The sequence below is a fragment of the Falco cherrug genome, chromosome 11, assembly GCF_023634085.1.
Source record: "Falco cherrug isolate bFalChe1 chromosome 11, bFalChe1.pri, whole genome shotgun sequence".
In the NCBI taxonomy this organism is placed as follows: domain Eukaryota; kingdom Metazoa; phylum Chordata; class Aves; order Falconiformes; family Falconidae; genus Falco; species Falco cherrug.
The window spans coordinates 14,136,958-14,162,984 of NC_073707.1; the positions used below are offsets into that span (position 1 = coordinate 14,136,958).

Genomic DNA, 26,027 nt, shown 5'->3' on the forward strand with positions numbered 1-26,027 from the left:
ATAGTTTGAGGCAATGCCTCTATTTCTGCAGAGCCATACCCCAAGCTAGATGCAAGACAAACCAATGCAAGTGGCACTGTCATTGTACAGTACTCTACCAATTCTGTTATTACTTTTGCTCCTTACCTTCGTGAGATGCAAGAAATTGAAGGCAAGCCTGGCTACACTAGCCAGGACAGCTTTCCTGCTCAGCAACAGAATCTTTGGTTACATCAGTCACACTTTGGAGTTTTTTGGGTTTGTTTTCTTTTGTTTTTCCTGCCTGCATAGCTCATTTTCTCTTCAATGAGACAGGAAGAAAAGTGCATCATGCTGGTTTCTTCATTCACCTCTTTGGAGTCAAGGGCAGGAGACCTAGCCCTTTGTATACAGCATCACAAGAAAGCATGCAGCAGGAGCACTTCTCTCCTAGCTTTGGAGGATTTGGTGGCAGGCAGCAAATCCATCCCATAAAAGACAGCTAGAGAGATTTATTCTTCTTGACATGTTTGCAGTAAGAGGCACCAACAGCTAAGAGTCAGACATTCTTCCCATAGAATAAAGAGCTTTTCTGCTACTCCTGTCCCCCTTACTAAGTTAGCACCTGTCCATCACATACTGTGGCAGTACATTATGAGATCTCATCCTGTGTTTTGTACTGGGTTAGGACTGGCCATCCATGACACATTCAGGCAGTTTTCTGCTGGAAGTATTTTCACTTCATTTTGTATTCTTACCTGACAAAGAAGCTCAGTGCTTCCTCACCTTCCAGCTTATGGATATGCATGCGACAGTCATCTACTTACACCAGGGCAGTCTGTGAGACACTGCAGGAAATTCTCCCCACAACCCACCATTAGCCAGCCTCCTCTCACTTCCAGTGTGCCCTTAAGTGAAGCAGCTAATATCAAAGACTTACCTTCCCCATCCAAACCCCTTGGTTGCCACAGGAGCAGTACAACAAGCTTGCAAACAAAGAACCGTCTGTGACAAGCCAAAGGGCTTTTTACTCCTTGCCTTTTGAAGAGTTTTACACTCAGGGGAGTTCTGCAAGGACCTGAAGAAATACAAATGTGCACATAATCTATACCCACAGGGAGCAGGAGGAAAGGCCCCTAAGGTGCACTGAGATGTCCTCACATGGCAATTTTAGCAGTAACTTGGGCACAGCAAATACAAGGAGTTTGCTCTTCAGATACTGAGCCTACAGATAATTCATCTACAGAATGGCTTCAGCAGAAAAGGAAATCAGCCACAGGCAGTAAAAAAAACCCTGCCACAAAAAACCAAACAACCCCAACACACCAAACAAACAACCTACACAAAGTCACCCTGAAAAAACCCCACACAACAAAACTCACAAAACAACGCTCCTTTCACCTTCCTTGGAAGGAAGGCTCAGACAAGTACTTCACAGGGCTCTGGACCCAAATACCCATTGGCACATGCACATCCATGATCCACAATACTGACTGTTCATAATGCACTTTTATTTTTTCCTTTGTACAAAAACAAATATAAAATTTAAATCCAATAGAAAGTGTATACTAGCAATGACAAGTTTACATTACAATAAGACAGACAATGCGATGTGTATCGAACACCACATTAGTTTTAAAACTCTCAGTGATACATGCACTATATAAAAATTGCTAGAACTTTAATCTATTTCTACCAAGAATATCCAGGTACCAAGATACTCAAGAACAAAAAGTAGTCTTGATAAGTGGTATTACAAAAGTTAGACTTTCCACACACAAGAAACCAACATTAATAGAAACATCTATCATTCTGTTAAAATCCTCTCACAAAAGCCATACGTAAAATTCTTAGTAGATACAGAAAAAGCTCAAAAGTTTGTTAGCATAGGTAACCATTCAGTAGTTTAGAGAATCTTTTAGACATTTTGAAGAAATACCGTAGTTTTCAATCTGTATTTTCCCCCCAAAGCCAGAACTACATCGACTCCCGTTTCAAAACCTAGTCAGCAGTTAAAACTAGCTCTTGAGTGAAGTCAAAGAGTAGCGTACAAAATATTTAACAGAACTGGGGTGTGTCACAGGAGTGTTTACTTCTTGAAGAAAGTCTTTTCCACATTCAAGGTTTGTTTATTTGTCCCATAAACAAGATTGTGCCTGAGGGATGAAATGAAAACAAGGATTACCACAGTCTGTAAATACTGTTCTTTCACGGAAAAGTTTAACAAAGTCACACAGCACAGCTGAGCTACCTCATCACAGTCTCGTCTAGCCTCCCTCAAGTCTGTGAGCCCAGGGAAGCGTATGTTTGGATAGGTGGCCAGCTCATATTTCTAGAGACACACAGTTCTGTTGATGCTCTGTGGAGCCTCAGGATGGGGACAGCTGCCAGGAGCCTACTCTTCCCCTAGTGCTGGCAGCTGCATCTTGTTCCTTACTAACTAGTAGTATCATCCACACATCACTGCAAGAAGCGGAAGAGTTACTCAAAGTAACTGGGACAGCTCTGCTCTTTGAGAGTCAACCCATAGCGATCATGGTTTCTTTGCCTGAACACTGACTTCTGTTCACAACAGGCTGGTGTAACACCCTAGATCCCTGAAGCCCCTATTCTAGCCTTTGCCCTAGCACTATATTACTGTCCATCAGAAAGCTGGATCCTATTCACCAATGCACTCAGTTATTTCCTCTCCATTCAGGAAAACTATGACTATTACAGACTGTTCTTTTGTACCCATGAACCTGCCATGCTTATTTCTGTTAACTTGGCAGCCAATATTTATGTTTTTTTCCTGTTCTGAATTGTATTCCAAGTAAAATAACCCAGTATTAAAGGCATAAAAAAATACTTGCAGAATTTTTTTAAGGCAATAGTTACTCAGTAGCTCCAGACTTTTGTTCCTATTGCATAGCTGATACCCAACTTCTAAGCCAAAAAGTACATACAAATGCTCCTTACCTGTAGGATTGTGCCGGATGAAAAAGACAAATGGCCTATCTACTATGAACCAAGGAGGGGATGACCTGGCTATTAAAATTGCAGCTTGCAGGAAAGAGAAGGTTTAGAAGTTAGAGAAACAAGTAACAACACATTATATATTCTGTCAAAGTGAGGTTTCCTAGTGTTTACTAGAAGCTTGCACAGGTAGAGATAAAATGCCTAAAACCCTCCAACCTGGACATTTAAAGCCACACAGGTCACATGTTATTCTTATAGGAACCGTATTAAAAGACACAACACAAAGCCCACAGAAAGCTGGAAGGAAGGTTGTCACCCAGAGGATGTGGTAGCTTAGTCCTCTTTGCCACCTTGCCAGGACATTACATTGGTGGCCAAACCATTAGTGATCAGAAGACACTTCTCTAAAAAGTAAGCCTGTTTACATTTCTTAGAGTATATCAATAGTCTGATCAGTATTGGCAAGTTGGGATTTTCTGAGGAATTGCCTAAAAAAATCAACGGATCTCAAGTCAGAGCACATTCACATAATGGTCTCAAAGTGGGCTATCTTCACTTAGTGGTATAGCCTTATACAGTTTTCCTGCGTCTGAGTTATCGGTACAGTTGCTTACTTGTTGCTGCAGAAGCTTTGGTTCCATCTTCACTAACTTCAATTTTTGTCTTTTGCAGAACATGAGATACGTGAAGACCTTCTGTTCCTGAAAAACCAAACAAAACCAGCACTTTCAGTAAAGCTAGCTGCAAGAGTCCCGACGTACACCGTGGCTAGTAGCCATTCTAGCATGGCTCAGAATAATAAAGCTACTGCAATCCTGCCAAAATCCTGAAGCTGCAGCAAAAAAAACACTGCTAGTAATACCTTTGAATACAATCATTTTTTGTAATTACAAAAAAATAGAGAACAACATCTTACTCCTCTGCATTTACTAGGTTTTCTTATTTGATGGTTTAAGTTAAAATTAAAAATGCAAGTGGACTTTTAATTAGCATATTTTTTCAGTCATTTGTTTACTTGAATTCCATTTATCTCAGCATCATGGGAGAAAAAAGCACTAGCAAGACACCTTGCTGTCAATGAAACAGGAATTTGTTTTCAAATTAAACCAGCACGAAGCAGGGTTTTTTTGTTAGATCTCTCTGTAGAAGCTCATCAGGAGTTTAATGGAAGCAGAGAATAGAAGTAAAATGGCATTTTAGAGCCATGAGTTCAAAAAAGTGTACACTTTGTTTTCAGACTATTTACAGCTCTGTGTTGGTTCAGCTCCTTAGACTGGGAATTTAGTCCTTGAGCTTTCCTACAGTTCAAGAAAGTCACCAAACATACTTGAGGGAGAAGTTAAATACTGCAGTTGCAGCGTTTATTACGCTCTAAAGTACAGTATTGTTAGAAGTCCTGCCATAGATTTTAGACAATGCTTGAGACCCTCAGGTTGTAACAACAAGTCTTATGAAGCTGACCAACATGATTTATTGCTTTAATGCAAGACAAGGGGAAAAAAGCCACTGCAGAGTTCAACAGAAGCAAGCAGCCATGCTTGGCTGGCTACAAAATAGAACTTAGCTCCAATGTCATGGTAACACTTATCCAAGACAAAACCAATAACTGCACTGGTAAAAACAGCACTTTATTCAGTGCCAGAAACTATCAACAAGGACCACTATGGATTCCAAAAAAATAACTTACTTGTTATTTTTGCAAAGTTTGCCTTTGACTGGTCAAACATATCTGTAATACCAAGTGCTTTCAGAGGGTCCTTTAAGTCTGTTTCTGCTACTGCTGTAAATCTGTTGGAACACACAAAAAACCACATCAGTATCACAAAGGAAAGTTATCTTAAGCACTCTTGCTTCTATATCAGAAAAGATATGTATATGATCCCCAAAACATTCCCTGAAAGAGAAATTGGTTATGTTAATACTTACTTGGGTAAAATAACCTGCACTCTTTTTGCTACCATGGTGGTCATCCAGCTTCCTATGGTTTTTGTGCTGATGTGGGGAATGATAGCAGAGAGTGGCGTTGTGCTTTCAGTAGGCAGAGCAATCAACATGCTTATCATTTCACCATGGTATGGCAACTCAATGATATTGTACCACAGCTCATTTGGAGTACTTGTAGTGCCTAAAAAAATAAGCAAAGCTGATGAGCCATCATTTTGGTTTTTTTTTTTTTATAGCCTCAAATTTCTATTCTACCTTCCGATACCTACTGCTATAACAGTCTGTTATGAAAGCTCTGCCCACGTATTAGAACTGACTCTAAAAAGTCAAGACTGCCTAGCAGGAAGGCAGGCAACACTTCTAACTGTATGGGCTCTGTACAGACGCTAGTTTGACAAAAAGCAAAGACAGGATGACACCATGAAGCAAATACTCATTTGAGTTTGACACACATACTGCTTCCCAAGCAAACCTCATCTGCCCGGAGTGGCAAGCCAGCTATGTCAGAAATGACAAGGTCTGTAAATCAGCTCTCCTTCAGATACCAACTGTTCCAGAACCAACTGAGCACTGAGAAACAAAAAGAAGCAACAAACCCCAGACCATCTTTCCAAACTGAAGAGAACTAGTAGAGAAGATCTTTTTCCTCTAGGAGTTATTGGAAGAGCTCCTGCTTGTAGTAGTCTGTTGCATTTACTTCATTTTCTTGCTTAATAAGGATCTCGTTAGGAAGCAGTCTTCAGCCCTTCAAGGTAGTGGAGAGCAGCCACTTTGAGGCAGTGCAGGAGGCCAGTTAGATGAGAAGGATAGCAATGTCTCCAAGAGTTACAGCAAGTGCTGGGAAGACTGTCTTTGAGCAACCCTCTCCTCCAAGCTCCCTTTGCTTACTGTGGGATTTCTGGTACATGACTGGGAAGAATTATAGGAGCTTCAAGTGAAAACTTGTCAGTTTAACTACAGACAGGGTTTCTGGGAGAGTTTTTGGATAGCAATAAGATCTTATTATCTTTCCACTTTCTTCATGTAAGCCTGCACTTGTCAGCCCAGGCTGACAAATCAACATCTTCATTAGGAATTTAATTTTGTTGCCAGCACCATGCAACCTGCCTTGACTGAGCTCATATTGCTAGAAAACTGGCAACATTGCACTTTTTTTACAGTAATCGTGTCAGGCCTGGTAGTTTGATTGTTTCTTTTTATTATGACAGTAGTTCTCAGAGAAGGGCCTACAGATCAAAATACTGGTTGCATAAGTCAGCTACAGGACAGTAACAAAAGGCAAACTATCCAACACTAAAGTACCCTGATGTGCTGCAAACTACTATTGTTACTACCATGGCATATCAAACAGGATGGGAGTTCATCTTCACAGTCAACTGATGGGATTTAAGATGCTTAAGCTTTTACAGACCCATTTGCAAGCGTTAATAAGATAGAAGTCCTGCATTAAGAAATCCTGAGATACCCAACCTAAAATGAGCCTTAACTCAGCCATATTTCTCTTGTTCCTTTCTAGCCTAAATAGCTTTTCTAGCTTAAACACAGGCCAACATAGTGCTGACCCAGCATTAGAATCCAAAGCCAAAAGCCTTTAAGATAATAGTCTTGCCAAAGCCTGTCTTAAGCTATGAACTTCTTTCAAACTCTACAGATTAGTATATGCTGCCATAGGCTTCCCCACCTCGCCCAGCTAATGCTTCCAGCTATTATCTCAAAGTATTACATTATATCTGCTTTAATACATGGGTTTGAGACAGTGTTACAGCTGTTTACTTTCAACACAAGTCTATAGTATTAGTTGAGCACTATTGACAGTAAAATTAAGCATTTAAAAGCACAGCGGGTCTTTGTTTTTTGACTTACAAGAAGTTGTATTCTCAGCCCTATTTTTCAGGCTGTGTTTAGCACGTATGGAAGCAAGTTCCAGGCAGCACTGCTCTATTCTTGGAAGGATGCAAGAGAAAACGTCCTTTTATCACAGCTTCAATCTTTGACCAATAAAATCCCCACAGGGCTGCAATGCTGAAGTGCTGAAGCACACTGTCAGTCACATCCAGCCGCCTATGTCAGCTCTGAGAGTCTCTGATGGAAGTCTGGCTGAACCTGCTGAACTTCTTTTCACTAGTGACTCAATTTAAATTTGAAGAGCAGCTTCACACCTTGAGAGATATAGCCAACATGCTAACCCCGTGCTTCTCTGGCTCCCACAGGACTACAGACAGTGCAAGTCCTGCTTCTTTATTATACAGTAAACTACAGATTGATTCGACTTCAATCTTTCTTTCATACACAGATCACCAGATAAACCTCAGGGTTCTGTTCCTGTTGGCAGTTTTCCTTTATTCTCACCTCTTAAAAAAAATAAGGATTTCTTCTTACTGCAAACTTCTCAGTTTGAGTACTTCAGATTTTCCTTTTTAAAGGACAACAGGGTAAGGCAAGTACTTTGACAGAGTATTCAGCTTTAAGCAACTGTTAAATACCTTGCACAGCAAGCTCATCTATACCTCAGCAGTATGAGATACTTCAACACAAACCCTCCTACATCAGCTGGAATAAGCAATACCATTAAACCACATGTACAGCAAACTTGTTTCAGTTGGAAGAAAAAGAAAATTTTATAATCATTTTGATAGTAGTGGGAGTTACCGAGCTTACCACAGCGGAAGATAGATAACTGGGACAGCATAGGAACTTGGTAGGTCTTCCCATCAGCTCCATAAAATGGACGTTTCTTTGTATTTTCAGGTCTAAATCGTGATTTCCATAAGCCCTTGAAATACACAGCGTTTACTAGAACCAGTCTGGTCAAACTGCCATCAATATCATCTGGAGCTACAACCTGATCAATCATACCTAGAAGAAAAAGAAAGTCTGAGTATTTGCTGTCAACACTGGACAACTGCTCTTTAAGAACCTGAAGCACATACTATTTTAGGCCTCTAGATTTGTTAGGGTGCCAACTCCTCACAGGGCAACACATATAAGGTTCATAAAGCCAGCTGTATTCTTTGTCAAAAAGTAAACCTTTAGGATAATTAGAAAGCAAGTATACCTTGCTAATCAATAGGCTGATGTTGTAACTAACAGGGCCTTACACTTTTCAGCAGGTGAGCATATCGAAGACTATGTTACAGCAGTAACAGTTTCAGATGAAGCACTTCCCCATTCACACACTGCTTGCAACATTGCTATGCAAAACTGGTGATATGGTAGAGAAAGAATTTTGACTGCCCCATTTCACAAATACACAAATACCACATCCAACATCATTAACATACTCCTCACATCCAGGAGGCACCGGTTTTAACATGTAGTTCACCTAGACTATGAATATGTTGTAAAACATGATCTCTGGCTTTAGCATATGTAAAGCTTGACAACTAGATGCCAAGAGACTCTAACCAGGAGGAATTCTGTCACAGCAGGGTTAATTAACAATCTTCTATTAAACATGACTCCCAAGAACATTGCCATACCTTGTAAGGGTTTAGGGCAGCAAGAGCAAAAATTGAACTGCTCTACAGCTTTCCATGAGTCTGATTTACTGAGTCAAATGTCTGACTTGCTTGAAAGCACATTTATGTTTGAGAAAGCACAGCCCCAGGAGAACTCTGCTTGGATTTCTCACCAGTTGTATGAAGGCAAAGAGCAGTAGAAGCAACTCTGATACCATGGGCAGATGGACACACAAACTATGTACAATCCTCAAGGCCACTAGACAGGCACACCTGTTGGGGCAGTGAGACTGCCCATTCCTGCTCACCAGTTCTAAAACATTACACTAATGCCAGCTTAAAGACTGTTTTCAGCTGCAATAGAGCTTTTTCTACCTCCCCATCTTTCCATGCGAGTCTGAGATGTTTCGGACACCACCCTGCCACACGCAGAAAGCACTTGCCAATACTCACCCCTCGTTTCATTTTTCACCCACTGGTTGATGGAATCGCATGCTGCATTTGGGTCTTCAAAGTCCACACTCTTGACACTGCACTGAAACACCTCTTTGTTCCTTGTAACAAAAGGCACTTCCATTTTAAAGCCACTCTTTGCAAACACTGCATTAGCAATTGTAACAATGTCTTTATTCTTTTTTGAGACTATGAGCCTGTTTATCTTCTTTAACGCTTTACCAACTCCTAGTTGGAAAGAACAGCAAGTTTAATTTAGAATAAGATGATGAACAAACAGTTAGCTTATATGCAACTATTAATTACATGAAAGGTCAGACATTAAGCGCTAGACTAGAAAAGGAGACCAAAGCAGGCATTCTGAGAGGCCTTCCAAAATACCCATTTCTGATATCTCATCTGAAGCACACTACTGTTTCCCAGCGAAAAGACAACCTTCACTGTTATGCCAGCTGTCCCTCTAGCTGCCTGCTCGGAATGCTACAGACAGGCTGGGGATAATACCAAGGTTCAAGTCTTACTGCAGAGCTACTTAACCACACTCTCCCATAGAACAGACTGTTCTGAAGTGTATTTTGTATCATATATGCCCAGGTCACCTGCCATTTCTGTGACTGTGACAAAGTCCAGGGCTCAGCCTGCTCACTCAGACCCAACAGCTCTGCAAGATTATACAGGTGGTCTTGAACCTCAGAGTGCAAAGCAAAAGTTGTTTTCTCATCATCTTTCCTTCCCGTTTACTGGAAAATAAAGGAAGCCTTACTCGAACCTCATAAATCTTGGCAGCCTTAGGTTCCTTAAAGACTAGGCCCTGGCCTAAATTAGCTACAAGCAGGAATCAATCCCTTAACACATGAGCTTGCCTTTAAAAAACAGAAAAAAAGGGAAAACAGTAGGTACCAGTGCTTACAGTCAAGATCCTTAGGACCTGAAAGCAGCTCATATTGAGTGCTTGCTAGCTCCTTCACCGTATCTGAGAGAAGGTATATGGCAGCACAGAAGAACTGCTATGTTCACCATAGCCAGTTCTTCCCGTTGTTACAGCTTATGAATGAGTGCTTGTCTACACAGGAAAGCTATCGCCAGGCAGGCAACTTCATGTTCAACCATTACACTGAACAGGATCCCTGGGTGGCTGGTTTTGTAGCAGTTATTGATGGGCTCCCTCTGTTTCCCAGTAAAATTTAAGCAGAAACATTTCCAGACTGCTTCCTTATGTAGACAAACTTGAAATCAGAGAGATATGAAGTGAATAAATTAATTCAGAGTTATTCTCTTAGCTGCATATAAGAAAAAGCCTCAGATGGCTTTGCTGTTTCACATATCATGAATGCTTTAGCAGTACTATTTGTATAAGTTTCTATATGTTCACTCTCCAGTATTATGGAGAAATTATTTTGGAGAACATACCATAACAGAGGTTCTCAAACTGTATTCTGTGGACCACTGGTGGTCCACGGAGCACTTGCTGGTGGTCCGGGGAGAGCTGGCTGGTCTCATGATGCTGGCTCTCCTCTTTGCTTCCTGCTGCTAAATTGCATTAAAAGACAGCTAAAGATAAATTAAATGTTTTTCAACCGTTACCTTTCCAAAGAAGCAGTTGCTATAGTTGCCAAAGGGAATGTAAGGCAATAATTAACAAAAGTAGAGGAGATCTGTGCAAAGAGATAGGTAGCATCCCATGACAAGTCTCTGTAAGAAGGTACTGGCTACCTTTTAAGGAGTTTGAGAACCTCTGTGTCTTACAGTTAGGATCAGAAAGCCTGCAGGCCAAATAGAACCAGTTGGTATATCGCTTCAAGATTTTTGCAAGTATTTATATTTTGAGTATTCAAATGCTCCTAAAGTTGATTATCCCATGAAGAGATTTCAATCTACAACACTTAGATCTTAAGCTGACAAATCGTTTTGCTGTACTTCAAACCCAGAACCAAAACAGCAAAGCAAATGAAGACAGGATGTGTTACATGACAATACTGCTCAAGATTTAAACGTGCACTTACCTCTTGGAAGGTTTCCTATTCCTGGAAGTAAGGCAGAATGCTGGCACTAAGATGTTAAGTCTTGCTGGCAAACATTCACAGAAATACTCAGCATGCAAAGTAAAGCAGCAAGAACCTTCAGCCTACACCCTCTCAAGGGGCAGACATCGGCAGAGGAATATAAATACAGATGCATGCAGTGTCAGGCACAGAGACAACCAGAAACGGCTGTTTCAAGAAGAGGGCACTACAAGAACTACAGATTCAGGGATCCTGACAGCAGAAACACAAATGAACAAAGCTGAAGAACATCAAAGTGGAAGTATCAATCGTATGGTTAGAGTTTGCATCACTTTCAACATGAGGTAATGTGATCTGTTATGAGTGGCACATTAAGGGCTGTTCAGCACAGCCTCAAACGGGGTACTGCAACCTTCCCGCATCATGCTGGCACTGGCCTGCCATCCACACTGTTCTGGAAAATCAGTTTTGCAAGGATGAAGGCAGTCCTAGCCAGGGCCCTGAAGTCATAAACAAAGCTGCTTATAAGCCAGTTCAAGTATATGCACACATCAATATTAAAATCGCCAATTAATTTCAAGTGTGACCATTTTGTGCTTTGGTAAACAGAGTTAATTGGTTTATGATGCAATCTACCACACTTTGAAAGCCATCTCAAAACAGCATGAGGATTCTGACAAAACACACCCAAAACCACCTTAGGAATCACTGACCATTTACACTGTATCTCATCATAGTTGTCAGCTGCTTCTTTGTCTTGCCATCAGCACCCAGCTGCAACACCCCCAGGACTGATGCAATCCCATGAGGAGAAACAACAACATTGTCCTGAGGCTTAGCTTTCACTATCTGATTGAAGACCTGGATTCCAACATCAGAGCTAAGTTCCTCCAAAGGATAAAAACTGAACTGGGAACATACAGATGTTAAAGTCCCAAGAACAAAGAGAAGTGGGAAGTGCCTGTTCATGATTTCTGGTTGGAGCTACCTGTAAGAGAACAAGAGGGGAAAGTTAAGTCAGCTTTCACAAGTACAGCATTTTTATTTTCAGCCTAAATTCTTGTGTAGGACTCGCCTGGCCTTTAGGTAAACATGCTCCACACACCATTCACAGAGCTCTGGCAACAGGACCCACAGCTGCATTTTACTGCTACCAGTATTTTAGGTCTAGGGGTTTCCAGAAGCAGAGATAACCATGAAATAGCCAGATATCATTGACTATGTAACAGGACAAAAGCCACCAAGTTGGGAGACTACCTCCCACCATATACAAGTTCAGTTTTATGTTTCAGTTAATTGGCGTCTTGGCATTCTATTTGAACTGCCCTTTAGGATAAATTAGCACTAAGAGCCTTATGATATGGTCCTCGCCCACTAAAGTGTGATGTACAGTACATCTGATAGATCATTTTCTGCAGTGAACAGAAGCATGTATACATATGCAAACAGACCTTCTGTTGTGGGAATTTACACCTGTCTAGAATAATAAGAGTTAGCTGCATAACTGGCATTTTCCATAACAGGAATAGAGAAAGACTTTTAGATTTTTAAAATGCAAAGTTTGTTTTGGATTTTAGCCTGTACTTTTCCATTTAAGAAAATTCAGCAGCTAATAAATGCAGAAGGAAATTCACATTCAAAAATGGGCCAATCTATAGATCCAACACCTAACAGAATTCAGTATCATTACACCCATGACCTCGTAGGAACTGAGGCACATGCAGCACCAACGGTTGTCCAGGACATCTCAACAACTGATTAGACAATCAAGCCCAAATCTTACGCACTGGGTGCTGTAACTACTAGGCTGTATTTCTTCTTCATGGACGTGTGTTCAAAACCCTTTTTTGTGAGTGCAAACAGGTACTTAGAGGAACAGTCATGCAATAAAATCCTATTTCACAAAATTAGGTTCCCAGCTCACTTTTGAAAGGTTCAATCACAACATTTTTGTTTTAAGAAGTTTCAGTTGCACAGTTCAAGAGTCCTGACTTCGCTTTCCAGACCAACCGAGCCAACTCTGGTGCTCCAAGAGCACACTTCAGCATTAGTCTCTCAAACATACTGATGAGTCAACTAGTTCCCTAGCTCAGTGCAGTCTAACCAGGCTGCAGACAGTATACCACTGATGAAAATGCAGTTTGCATACCACACAAAAAACCAGAAATAGGTGTTTCCTTCCCTTGAGCCCTCTGCTCAGCACCACACACTTGCTTTTCTGGCTCTAGCAGCCTGAGCCAGAGGCCAGCACAGAGGCAGCGTTCAGGTGGGCAGAGCCTTTCAGCTGAGGCATTATTCCCAGCCACCTCCCACTCCCACAAAAGGGTGTCCCGCGCCAAGGAGCTCTGCCATCGCTCAGCCTACCTACGCTGGGAGTTCAAACCGTGCCGCAGTACTTGATTATCAGAAAACCAGCTGGTGTTTGTGCAGATTCACGTAATCTTTATAGCATGTACTTTGACTTGAAAGTAACAGATACAGCATTTCTACTTTCTTCTGTGCCATTTCAGGGGACAGAACTGGCTTAGTCAGTTTGCCATTGCAGCACAGAATAAACCAAATGCTGAACATGAAACAGCGCAGGAGTTGAGGCATCTTCCTCCCCCCAACCCAACTGTTAATATAGCTGTGACCTGAGGAACCTGTCAGACTAATTTAAGTTATGCAAGAAAAAGTGAAAACGCTGTCCTACAAAGCAGTTTAACAGCACACCCACTAATTAAGTCTTTCCCATCAACCTACTAATCCCTCAAGCAGTTCTGGAGTCACTGGAGTACAATTCCTTCCGAAGGTGCTCCATACCAGCCATCAACTGGCACTACTCAAGCTCAGCCGGAGAACGAGACTGGCTGTGGCCAGCTGCAGTGGAGCCCTGCTGGAGCAAAACCCAAATGCCACCTCAGCCCCTGAAGCAGGTTACACAAATCACTTCCTACATCTGTCCCGCAGCCCACACTGCCTACAGCGGGAAGCGGTTGCGTGCAAGACCAGCAGCCTAACAGGGAAAGTGAACTTGCACTTTTAAAATAAAAAATGTTAAGGATATTCCTATTTGTTTTGATACTAGCATGAAATCAATCTCTAGTTCTGTTCTTAGGGGGAAGGCTTTGCTCTCTCCCAGGCAGCAGCTCTACACGGATGGCAATGCTGCCTTGCAGGAGGCAAGTATGACTTGCCACCCCACAAAAAGCTAGGTTTTAGGTTTAAGAGTTTTCTTTGGTGGCATGGTGACCATGTCTCCTCCCTACCCAGAGATGCAAGGGGCAGTTTAAACAAAAATTCTTAATCACAATATTAATCAGACTTCTACCTTTACCTAGTAACTTGGCCAAAAAAACCCCAAACCACAAAGCCCCACAACTACTAGAGATTTAGTAAATGTGATTACAGGGAAGAAGTTAATGCTGGTGCAATACAGCCTGTCTGACATAGTGATGGGACCACGAATAGTGACAGGCAACAACCACCAAGCGCACAATTTGAGCTGTAATTTGAAAACCTTGCTTTTGAGACAGCTCCATCTGATCCAGCCAGCAACCCAGAAGAGTTCAGGCTCTTTTGAGTGCATCCACCCTTGACTTATTACATTGCCAGAAGTGTATTATGAGACAGGAGTGACACTTCTATGAAACCAAATAAAGCAATGTTTCATTGTCATTTATGTACTACTGCATCTGCACAAGCTTAATTGAAGTCAGATATTTCTCCTTCTGCCTCTACCACAATATATTGCAAGTCCCAAGTTTTCTACTTCACTGGTGAAGGCCCCTGCCAAACTCAGGGTGACAGCTACCAGCAGCCTTGTATTTTCCCTATGACACATGCGTGAAGTCTTGTCAAAACAACCCAACTGCTCCCAAGGCCACTGCTACAGGATTTTAGTTTTGTTTTTTTTTGTTTCAGGGAAAAAACTACTACCTGCTGCACCTGATTTCCCCAGAGGTCTCCCCCATGCTTGCCTAACCTCTCCTCCTGCTGCACCATTAAGGCAAGCTGGTCTCCATTTTGGAGCACAATCTCTACCAGACACCTGCTCAGTAAGTGAAACAAGGTTGTGCAGTGCTTTGACCACAGGGAGAAAAAAGTAAAAATGCTTTTCAGCATTAGAGCAGTCACTTTTTGGCCCTGCCATGCCCACTGCACAGCTTAACCACTTAACTGAGAAGCCAATTTCATCTTCGAGCAGAACTGGCATTCACATTATTAATGCTTCTGTATTTCAGAATATCCAGCCTCTATGCAGTTCAGAAACAAGAAGTACATTTGCATATCCTGAAAGAAAGAGCCAAAGTAGAGTACAAGGAGAAAAAAAATCCAAAAGGATGTAGGATGGAAAACAGTTGACCTGCTATACAGAATAGCAACACTCTTTCAACAAGCTTTCATAATGCTTAGGCTAAAAAACATCGTGATGGTTAAATTTCAATCTAATGCTTCAGAAAGCCAAACAAAAAACACAAGCCAGGCATTTCTTTGCCTATGATCTTTATATTTTTTCACAAAGTTAACTGAGAAGGAGGAAGGTGTATAGGCAAATTAATTTACATAAATGTGGGCTTTTGAAAGATGCTGGTCTAAAAAAAATAATCCCTCTTCAAGGTAGGCTGTCTGCTTCTTAGATTGAGAACTAATAGGAAGGACAGCATCCCACAACTTAAAATTCTAAATAGAAAATGGAAATACTGACAGAGAAATGCACCTAGAGTAATAAAACCAAAAAAAATTAAATTTGCTACGCAAATCTAGTTCCTAACACTAACACTTCTGAACAAAACAGATGACAGTATCATGTATTCAGCTGCATTAGGAATACCTTGTCTACAGCGAGCATACTGAGACCTCCATTCGTCCATCTGCCCTGCTGAACAGCGCCATACCAAGTCCTGTACACCATGCTAAATTAGTAGTTACTACCCGTGTCCAACTGCAGAGCCCAGTTTAAGCTGCTGCATATTTTGAGACAGTTAGTCCAGCCAGAGAGCTCTGGGGAAGGCAGGAGAGGAGCACCACAGCATGTCTTATCTGTGCTGGTAGTTTTGTGTTGTTTCATGACAGATGACGAAATGTCTTCAGGCTACCAATCTCCAGATGACCTCAGCCTCTAGAGTGTTGCAAACACTAGTCCTCATACATGCTAGGCAGCTACTCAACTCGCACTAGGCTCAGCTAATCAGATCACCCACATAATGCATAGTTAAGTTTTTGGCTGAAGTTATGGAAGTATTTATGTCAACAAAAAGGACACAATGCTTTTGGCCTGCATTTACAGAATGCTCAGTACATAGTTACATTAATATGGACTGTTTGATCTGGGTCTAGAAAGGCATTTGGTGGAGCAGGGAAAAGTCAAGTCTTCAGCCCCAGGCACAAAAAGCTGCTGAGCATGGAGATTCTCCTACAGCAAAGCACTAGCTTAGGAAAGACTGTTTTGAGAGAGCCAGACTGAGCTGCTGCACTTTTCCCAAGAGGAAGAGAAGTTAGTTTGGTTCAGAGACAGAGGCAAAACCATAAGATAAAAAAATATCCAACTTCAAAATGCAAGGCAGAGAAAAGACCCGTCTCAGAGAGACTGAAGACCACTTTGAGGAAATTGAGGAAGAAATAGTTCACTGTATATAGATTTTGATATCTGCACCCACTGCACTAATATGTTAGTATTCTGAGGCACCTCTAAGTGTTTATTTTGAAACCTGACTTCAACAGCAATAAGGTATAAAGCAAAAGGCTCATTCTTACAGCTGCAAGATTGATTCTGCAATTTCTTTAAAGATGTATCAAGCATAAGGAAGTTTAGACACCAGACTTCACTTCTGCAAATAGCTGTAACTGAAAGAGCAGCAGGCACAGTTGAACAGAGTAAAACTGAAAAGCAGTGTTGCAGCATTGCTGGTCTTGCTGTATTGAGCCAAAAAAACTCAGAGCCCCTGAACCCACATGGCAGGCACTGGGCAGCCTCTATGCCCGGAGAAACTCTGCCTGGAACAAACATTCAGGGACTTCTCAAAGCTTGAGATGTTGATGTTTCCCCGTCAGTGCCATCTGTGCTACTAATTTTAAAGTCTTAACTTCAACTGACATGCAAGCTCAAAGAAAGCAGTTTCACTTCAGGCATTTAACTAACTCTCTCCAGCAGGACTGAATAAATACTCAACCAAACTTGTTAACAGTCATTTAAGGAGCCGGCTGAGCACACAGCAATTGTTTCTCCAAAGCAATGAGACCACTCTAGTTGCAATGGGAAGGTCACATGCTGGGTCTTGTTTTTCAGATGATGCACACTTGGCAGTACATTAAAACACTCAAGCCCATTGGTAGGCTTCTCTCCCCATCACAGGTGTTCACAACTCCCCTTCTGCCTAAGCTTCTTATATCCTAAAGCCTTCAGCATCCTCTCCTACCATGTCACTTGGCCTCTGCTACATCTAAACATGATTTTGGGTTTGGTCTGAATGCAGGTGAGTTCAGAAGTGACTTCTTCCACAAGACAGAGCTGGGAAATATTTTGTTTTCCTCTGGGTTTTCTGGTACATCCTGAATGTTGGCTCTTCCCTTTTATCTAATAACTTGTTTCCAGTGCTTTCTGCTTTAAAGTAGTAAAGAAAAACCCCACAGTCACAAAAATAAAAGCCACATTGTATCAACATGTGATGTCACATGAAAAATATCTAACAACAAAAGATTTTTATTACTCAATACCTTGAAGGTTTAGTACATGCAGAGCGTCACTAAGGATGATTGCTAGCTTTTAAACACTGTTAAACAGCTCAGTACTCAGAGCTCTGAAGAGGGGTAAGCTACTGTCAATATGTGCACAATTTCTGTTTATCTCAGAGATAAGCTGGAAGGTTTTTTTAGAAAAAGCATTTTGTATGTTAAGATACTGGTCTGACCTCAGGCACTACAGCCAACGTTCCAACGTTACCATACAAAAAACCTGGTACCAGTTCTGAGGCTTTCCTCTCACCCTTAATCTTTTCACTATTTCCAATTCTCTCTCTTTTGTTAGTGCATTTGTGTTTGTTTCAAGATGGACTGCCTCCATCTGGAATGCCTCCTTTTCACTGTGTCCAACCAGCCTCCCCTGCCAAGGGGGAATTTCCCAGCAGAGCATCAGCTTGTAGAACTGGCTGGCCCCAGATAGGAACCATCTCTTTGTCCAAGCACAGTTCCCACATGAGCAGAAAGTTAGAATTTAGTGCTTCTATATGAAGAATCCTGACCACCACTTTTTGGGGGGTTCCATTTAGCATGAAGGACAGAGAGACAAGCTCCATTTAAACTTACTGTAGCTTCACAACTAGAGTTTTCAGTTCACAAGCCGGACTGGTTTTCTCTCTCCAGCATTTGGTGGTTGCACATGGTGGTTCACTACATGTGAAATTGGTCCTTGTAAAGTTGACCAGAGACAGCTTTTAATTTCACCACTCAATTGTAACCATACAACTACACAAGCACTGTTTAGAGTTGCAAGAACACAGATAGGCATTTATTTATCCTTTGCTTTTACTTACATCTCTCATTTATATATAATTTCAAGAGACAACTTTAGCTCTGCTTCATGAAGCAAATACAGTTTGCTGCAATGACAGGGCAGGGGGCTTACAGAGAGTTCTAGGGCTTTACAGTTCTACCACCATTTTCAAGTTTTATCTGTGTTTGTTCATTACAGTAGGCTCAACAACTATAGTTAAGTTTTCCATGTGTTATTTACTCCTGTATTTAAAGCAGTTTCCACAGCCTTCTTCCTCTAAGATCTATTATCAAGTCTCACAATATCAGGAAGATTAAAGAAAATTGTATTTTTAATTTACTGGTGCCCCTTTATTAAATAAGTGGGTTTGTTGATTACAAGTTCTTTATGCAATGTGGTTATTTTAACATAATGAAGAAACAGCATGGGACAGTCAGCCCATCATGACTAATGCTGCAGAACCAGTTTCCCAAAAAGATGCAGCACAGTGGTGTTTCACAACACAGCAGTGAAGCTATACCCTCTTGCTCTCAATTCACCCCTGTGAAGGGAACAATGGTTCAATGATTAAAGCATTTTCTTAAAACGTAGCAGCAGGTCCATAACCTGCTCCCATTTTAAGTTTTTGTGGAAGAAAAGCCTCATGGAGCCACAGCTCCCACATTTACTGTACATTAACAATGCTCACTATGCAAGTACAGGCTCATTAAGAAACAACAGCAAACCTACAGGACTGCAAGCTCCCATTAATGAGGTACAGGGTATTAACTCTTTGGTAATGGGCTGCTTAAGCACAGATTTATGAATTAATTTCACAAGGTGCTGGACTAACACCAGCTGGTGTCTTAGGTACTTTACCATCACATTTACCTTAACCCTCACTTCTCCTGTAGTATTTGACCCTCTTTCTTCCCTAAAGAATATTAAAGGGAAATCCAGTACACTTACTCATTCCCACCTGTTGCAGGACACAACTGACACCAGGACTGTTGCACCTCTACACCCCTGCAGAGCAAAAACTTGCTGCTCTTCTCCCAGGGTAAATTTTAATCCGCTGGCCAGCAACACATGCCCCATCTCCTGCACGTACCAGGCTGAAAGAGTAGAAGCAGCCCTGTTGAGATGGCCACTTGGAGACTGCATGGAGACCTGTACTTGATGTTCAGTCTGCTCCAAGAACTTCCCAGTACATATCCTTCTTCTAGAAGGGTTAAGCTACTGTTAGCTGTAACACTCAGACCTAGAGAACTGTCAAGCAAAGAAAAAAAATATGTTTGTAAAAAATAATGAAAGCTAGAAGACATGGAATTGAGTCCTCAAACCAATAGTCAAAGCTTTACTGAAATTTTCACAAGGCACATGAGCTGCTGCAGAGGAGAAAACAGATGACTGTTTGCCTTTAGATTTTACACCTTTTTTGTTTAGTTTACAAAAGAAGTACTTTTATTTCCTATTTGATAACACCCTATGAAGTCCAGTTCCTACCATTCCACACCTTATGGTTTGGTCTGGGCTACCAGCACAACTGAAAATTGAGTTTTCTATGTAGTAGTAACATTTTTGTACTTCTAGGAAGCTAAGAGATGGCAGAACTTATCAGCCCCATGATACCTAACCAAAGCCTATGCTGGCTTTGGTTAGAGATACCCAACTGATAACAAGTAAGAGACAGGCTCTCAGTCTTCCAAGTAGCCTTGAAGAAACCCCACTTAATGAAATTAATTCAGTACTACTAAGTTTTCACTTATTCTTCCTCCTACAAGAGGTAAGAGTATGGTAATAACAGTGTTGACAGTTCTGTAAAAGTTAGAGTTATTTGATACACTCATTTCACTATAAAAATAAGCTGGAACAACTCCAGTATTCTCTGTTAATAATAAGAGCTTTTATAAGGACTTGTACTTACTTACAGAAACTCATTGATATCTAAAGACCTTAAATTTAAAAGCATTTGTAACTAGGATCTGCTACCATCTGACAAAATACTGGGGGAGATCAGGAACACTGTTCTAACCATTTACTGCACTTGTGGTTTGAGATCTGCAGATAGGTGACTAGCCTTTTATTTAGCAATCATACTGTACAACGTTAACAAACAACTGCTTCCTAATTGCAAGTAAGTTTAGAAACCCCGTTCTTGTCTGAAATACTAGGCAAGAAGCATAGCTCTTAGTGTAATGTAGTCAAGGATTAAAGTTGTTGAAGATGAAAAAAGCATATTGATTTTCTGCCTCCAGGACAGCACCACTGAAAGACTTAAGCTCACATATATATATTCATTTTCCAGTGGAGTCCTCAACCATTTCAGAACTAGTTTAAAGGGTACCCAAGAAGGATATTTACATTTTTTCTTTACAGCATACAGATTACTTATGTTCATCTCTCCCTGCCCCTGCTAATGTCAGAAGCAGAACCAGTCAACTACAAAAGCATCCAAAGTCACAGAAGCTGTAAGGATGTAGGAATTGCGCCCAGGAAGAATGCGGGAATCAAGCACTGTGCTGGGTACCTAACTGTACACTCTCAGACACCTCCTCAGTCATCTGCAAGACTATTTACGTTAACCAGTTAACAAGAGAATTAACAGCTCTTTAGAAGACCTGTATTTAAGAAAATATACTCTTTTCATTAACCTGAGTTCACTTCCGATTAATCCCACCGACTTTACTTTCCAGGTTTCTGGAAAGGCAAGACCTAAATTTCCATGGAAAAAAGGGACAACTGAGTATGAACTACGCACAAGAATCCTGCAAGAGCAGGTCATGACCTGGTATATTCAACCATCTGATTCAGTTCAGATTGAAAGTTTGCAGGCTGAGCTGTGAGCTGCGTTGGCTGAGAAGCCTCCGCACAGTCCATCGCTATTTCTGTAACGCAGATGACGAACCTCAGAGGAAGCAGGCAATTAGCTGGGAAAGCAGCCTCTTCAGCTGAGCTGCCAGAGCAGCTGGAGGCCTCAAGCCCACTCCATTGCTGAGAAAGCTCCATGAACTACTTCTGGAACAGGAAGGTATACAGCCAGAGAGAAACATATAGCCAACAGATAAATCCACCAACTTCTAAGCAGGATTTTTAGATTGCTTAAAGATGTAAAGTAAGAAGATACCAGAATGGAAGAAGAGTTCAAGAAACATCCAATTCTCCTCTTGCTTTTGTATCTGTAACCTGTCAGAGCCAACAACAGAGACTGCTCCTCCCCTATTAAAACAAAACAAGCAGCCTCAAAAACAACTCAAAACCTTTGGTCAGCAGAAGCTTGCAGTTCAGACCAGGTGACACAGCCATCTCTGAAACAGCAAGGACCATCACTAAATACCAGAACATGCCCTTTTGCAGGAATGGGTGTTTAAAGTTCAAATTATTTAATAACAAGAACAGCATTTAAGAAGAAAACAAAGCTTGGTCAAAGCTATGTATTAATTCACGTTCATCAGCTACAATCTGCATCTCAGCTGGACTAACAGAGCTAAAGTGTACCAGCATTTCTCAGCACTACTGCTGGAAACCCCAATGTGGCTTAGAATTGTAGCTTAGAGTCTGTTGACAACTAATATTGCTCAAAAAGAAAGTTTCCACCTGCGTGCTGAGGCCGCTACATACACAGCCTTGAGCGGGGGTCTTCAGTTCAGAGCCTGCTGGTAGTCAGTCTTGATGTCTTCTATAATTGCTCTCAAGGTCCCAAGATACTAAAAAGTTCAGAGCCACTGCTTCTAAAGCCCAGCAAGAGAACAGGAGAATGCCTGAAGCACATGGTTTTTTCATCATGTTGCCGAGTATGGCCAGCAAGACAGATTCCCACCATGGGGAGATCAATCCACAACATGAACATGCTTTCATAAATATGCCACAAAGTGGTTTAAGTATCAGGCCCCAGCATGAGTCATCTCCTGATTTCAGCCTGGAAATGCAAGCAGAAGCATGTTTCTGGCTATTAAAGGTGAACACCAGACCACAGGCAAGATACAGTAGCTGCCAAAACTCATGCGTTTCCACAGACACTGCTCAAGAAGAGGTGTTAAAGGACAGATAAAGCATTTCAGTTTGCATATAAGTGTATTTCAAGGTCATGACAAACAGCTCATGAAACTATGGCTCATACTAGCATCGCCACTGAAGTTGCTCCATCCTCTTCCTGTCCCTGATCACCAGCTTCAGCAGTGATCTCCTCTATGCTTACAGAAGCATTCATGTAGTTGAGTACTGAACTAGATCCTAGTACTAGCAAGGAGACAGGAGAAAGCAGAACACAGGACAGCTCTTTTCCACAGCATGCCGGCCTAAATGTTTGTGTAGCTACAGCTGTAGAATGCTACTACCTTTATTTTCATCTTTCTGGTCTCCTCCCACCCCCTCATTTTAACCACTGTAGAGGAGACACACCTGAACATGTACACGGTTGTACATATTCACCTTTCCCATTTCCATACACCAAAGCCATTTACTTAAAATTTTATATTTTCATAGTTCTAACTTACGCTGTCAATCTTTAAATTCATAAGTAGGAGATTAGCTACTCCATGTTACCTGCTCTCCAAAGCTAGAGCAAGGCAGTATTTTGTATCACTCCGCTTATTTAAAGGTTAGTTATGGTTAGTATAGGAATTGCATGGTACTTACAGGCTAACACTTTGCTGTTTAACGTGATTTGTAAGTTATGTCACAGGCAATTAGGAAGATGCCCAGAGGCACACAAAGATGACTGCATCAAGCAACACTTTACAGATTAGTGATGATTAATCCATCTTTCCTGTCTTCCCATGTATAAAACCTTTGACCCTACAAAAATAGTAGAATCCAGTTAACAGACCAACTAACTGGAAGCGTTTTGATGATTAGGCTGGATTTCCCCCTAATTAATATTACAAAAGCATACTGTCTCATGCATGCTCATGATTAAGCAATCCAAGCGGTCTAGACAACCGTAACTCCAACTTCCAAGAAAAACCTTCTACTGAGCCTCAGCTTTGTCAAGCATGAACACAGCAGTTGCCCAGCAAGTATTAAAAGCTGCAACCGGCTGCACAAGCCAGGTAGATATGGAGTCCACCACCACCACCACAGAACTCTCTAGCCAGAGGTCCCGCTGAACTGTTCCCTTACTATAGATGAATGCAATTTATATGTGTCTCCATTTTAATTCCTAGCAATACGGTGAGGTGGTTATTTTTATATACATACAGTTCAATCTAGGCTAAAAATGCCTAGTTCAACTTAACTGGGCTCGCTGCTTGATGTCTTTCTGTCTAGCAGTATGCCATTAAGAAGCTTTAGGACTGGAACACACTTCTGGCTGTGCAATTTAGAGACCCACACTAAAAGTCTCCGCATGCCACTAAGACATGCTATTCTCCTGGTTGTCAATGACAACACCAAACAGAAGCTTCAACACTTCTGTGTACACCTTGAAACAGAATCCACTGCAGATCCCTGTTGCTTTCTTTTTTGTACTGACATGAGGTGGTATCACCTCCCACGTGAGGGACACTGAGCTATACAGACAGTTGTCTATCGTGATGGCCATGTCACCGTCCAAAGCAAAGATGAGTTTTTATAACATCCTGATACCTAGGCAGCAGATGCAAGGCTGATGTCCAGAAAAACAGCTTTTCAGCATCTTAAGAGCAGCGACAACATTTGCTGACAGATTGCCTGATGAACAATTTGTCCATAATTGTAAAGAAGCTGTGGACTAGCATTCATTACTCAAAGTTTACTCCTGTGCCAATCAGCTGCTATTCTCACAGGTTTAATCACACCCCATAAAGTGCTAGAACTCCAAGCTAGCACATCTTGTATGTATTTGAATCAATCTACCTAATCACTCTGCCTTTTTATTTGCATTGGTCTTCACCTCACACACTTAAAAGATTTATCTGATCACTCAGCAGGCATGCAGCTGGTTTTCACTTTGCTGTTGGTTTTCTGCAGCTTGTCCCCTTTTTCAAAGCTACACTAACAGCACAGCTGCTCACACCTACGTATGTTTCCTGAATAGTCCCTACAAAACCAGGCTTCTAATGAGTTCCCGTGGACAGCAAGGGGTAAGATGTTACTAAACATTCACACAAGAGAAAGTGAAGGGAGAAGTCATTTTTTCAGCGCAGTGAAAAACACAATAATCAGTCCACCAGGTTTCTCTTCCAGGAAGTTGCCCAAGAATGCAGTTAAAACCACAGAAACCAAACCGCGTTTCAGAACCATACGCAGGCATGAAAAATAGGAAGAGAAACAAAAATCACACTGAGGCCTCTAAGCCATAAACTGGTACTCCCGAGTTTTAAGGGAAATCTGACATCTCGGCACCTATTTGCTTGCACAATGGCATCTCCAGAGGTTTTATTTCTCTGTGCAGCTCCTCCCACACTGCACACCCTTGAACATAATTTTAACCAGGAGTGTCTCTCCCAGGCTCACTCCGTATTTCCCAGTCCTCCCAGCACTCCGCAAACGAAGCATGCTCCCACGTTATCCAGAAGGGAGCCAGGAGTTTTAGCTGACCACTTCTCTGCTCCAACACACGATTTGATGGCACCAACACTACCCAAACGCTGTTTCAGTTAGAGAATACACGCACCCTTTCCTCCCCGAACCGCAATGGCTGTGAATACGTCTCTCCCGTTTCTCTGTTACTCAATACAGAAAATCTTAGTTAAGTCAATTTTTTTTTCACTACAAGCAAAGCAAGCTCCGTCTAGCACCAGCAAAGTGAGCAACTTCCAGCTCCCAAGCTCTTGCGACGAGGCCGGTGCCAGGGAGGTGCCGCCGCGGGGTCGGTGGCAGCGGCGAGCGGCGCCCCCCGCCCGGCCCGGCACAGCGCGGGGCTCCCGGCCCGCACACCGCTTCCCGGGGGGCAAACACAACCACCCCCTCGCTTGCCGAAAAAAGCCACCGGCAAGAAAAAACTCGCCACGCCAGAAGCACCCACGCAGCCGGCGCCGGGAGGCTGGCGGGAGCAGGCAGCAGGCACAGCACCCGGGGGCCGCCGGCACCCGCGTACCGCCCGGCCCGGCCCCCCGCCGCCACCGGGTTGTCAGCAACGAAACTTCGGCTCCCGTCCGCCCGCCCGCCGCCCCGACCCCCCTTCTCCTCCGGGCGCCGAGCGGCTGCGCCGGGCACCACCGCCGCCCCCGCGGCACGGCGCCGTGGCCAGCCGGCCCCCGCTCACCTCCCCTCGGCGGCTCTCGGCCCGGTTCCACCGCGGCAGCCGCTGCGCTGCACCGCGCCGCTCGGCCAGAACGCGGCGGCGCCCGGTGTTTATAGGGCCCGCGGCCCGGCCCGCCCCGCCCCGCCCGCCCCTCCGCCGAGCCCCGCGGCAGCCCGCCTCGGGGGGAGCTGCCCGCGGCCGCCCCTGCGGAGCGGGGCGGGGGGACGTGCGGAGGCGGGGAGCGCCGGCCCGGCCCCGAGCCCGCCGGAGGGGAGCGGCCCCGCCCGGCCGCGGGCTGACGGCGCGACGGTGCCTCCACCGTAGGGCCGGTCGTGGGGGGCACGGCCGGCTGCGTGCCCTCGCCCCAGATCTGCCCGCCGGCGCGCCGGTGCCCCTGCCCTAGCCGCCCCCCCGAGCCCCCCCGGCAGCCCGAGCCCCTCTGCTGCAGCGCGGGGAGAGGCGGCGGCCGTGGAGGGAGAGGGGGAAGCCGAGCCAGCTGTGGTGGGATACGGGGAACGGTGCCAGCTGTGGTGGGATACGGGGAAGGGTGCCAGCTGTGGTGGGGTAAGGGGAACGGTGCCAGCTGTGGTGGGGTAAAGGGAAGCGGAGCCAGCTGTGATGGGATACAGGGAAGCGGT

At 43.1% G+C, this 26,027-nt stretch overlaps 1 protein-coding gene across 4 annotated transcripts; it reads right to left on the reverse strand.

Moving 5' to 3' along the window:
* Nucleotides 1-1,448: 1,448 nt before the first annotated feature.
* SERPINE2 (serpin family E member 2) lies at nt 1,449-25,568 on the reverse strand. 4 transcript variants are annotated; one of them, XM_055723812.1, is made up of 11 exons: nt 25,411-25,554; nt 22,863-23,021; nt 11,488-11,762; nt 10,182-10,301; nt 8,772-8,999; nt 7,519-7,716; nt 4,843-5,041; nt 4,604-4,704; nt 3,531-3,617; nt 2,917-3,000; nt 1,449-2,114 (listed from the first exon to the last, which is right to left on the reverse strand). In XM_055723812.1, the coding sequence occupies exons 3-11, from the start codon at nt 11,741-11,743 to the stop codon at nt 2,077-2,079; spliced, it is 1,311 nt and encodes a 436-aa protein (XP_055579787.1). In that variant the 5' UTR covers nt 11,744-11,762; nt 22,863-23,021; nt 25,411-25,554; the 3' UTR covers nt 1,449-2,076. The 4 variants fall into 4 exon arrangements, with proteins under 4 accessions (XP_055579787.1, XP_055579788.1, XP_055579786.1 ...); XM_055723813.1 differs by lacking the exon at nt 22,863-23,021 and having other exon boundaries at nt 10,182-10,298; nt 25,411-25,568; XM_055723811.1 differs by lacking the exon at nt 22,863-23,021 and having other exon boundaries at nt 25,411-25,568.
* Nucleotides 25,569-26,027: the final 459 nt, after the last annotated feature.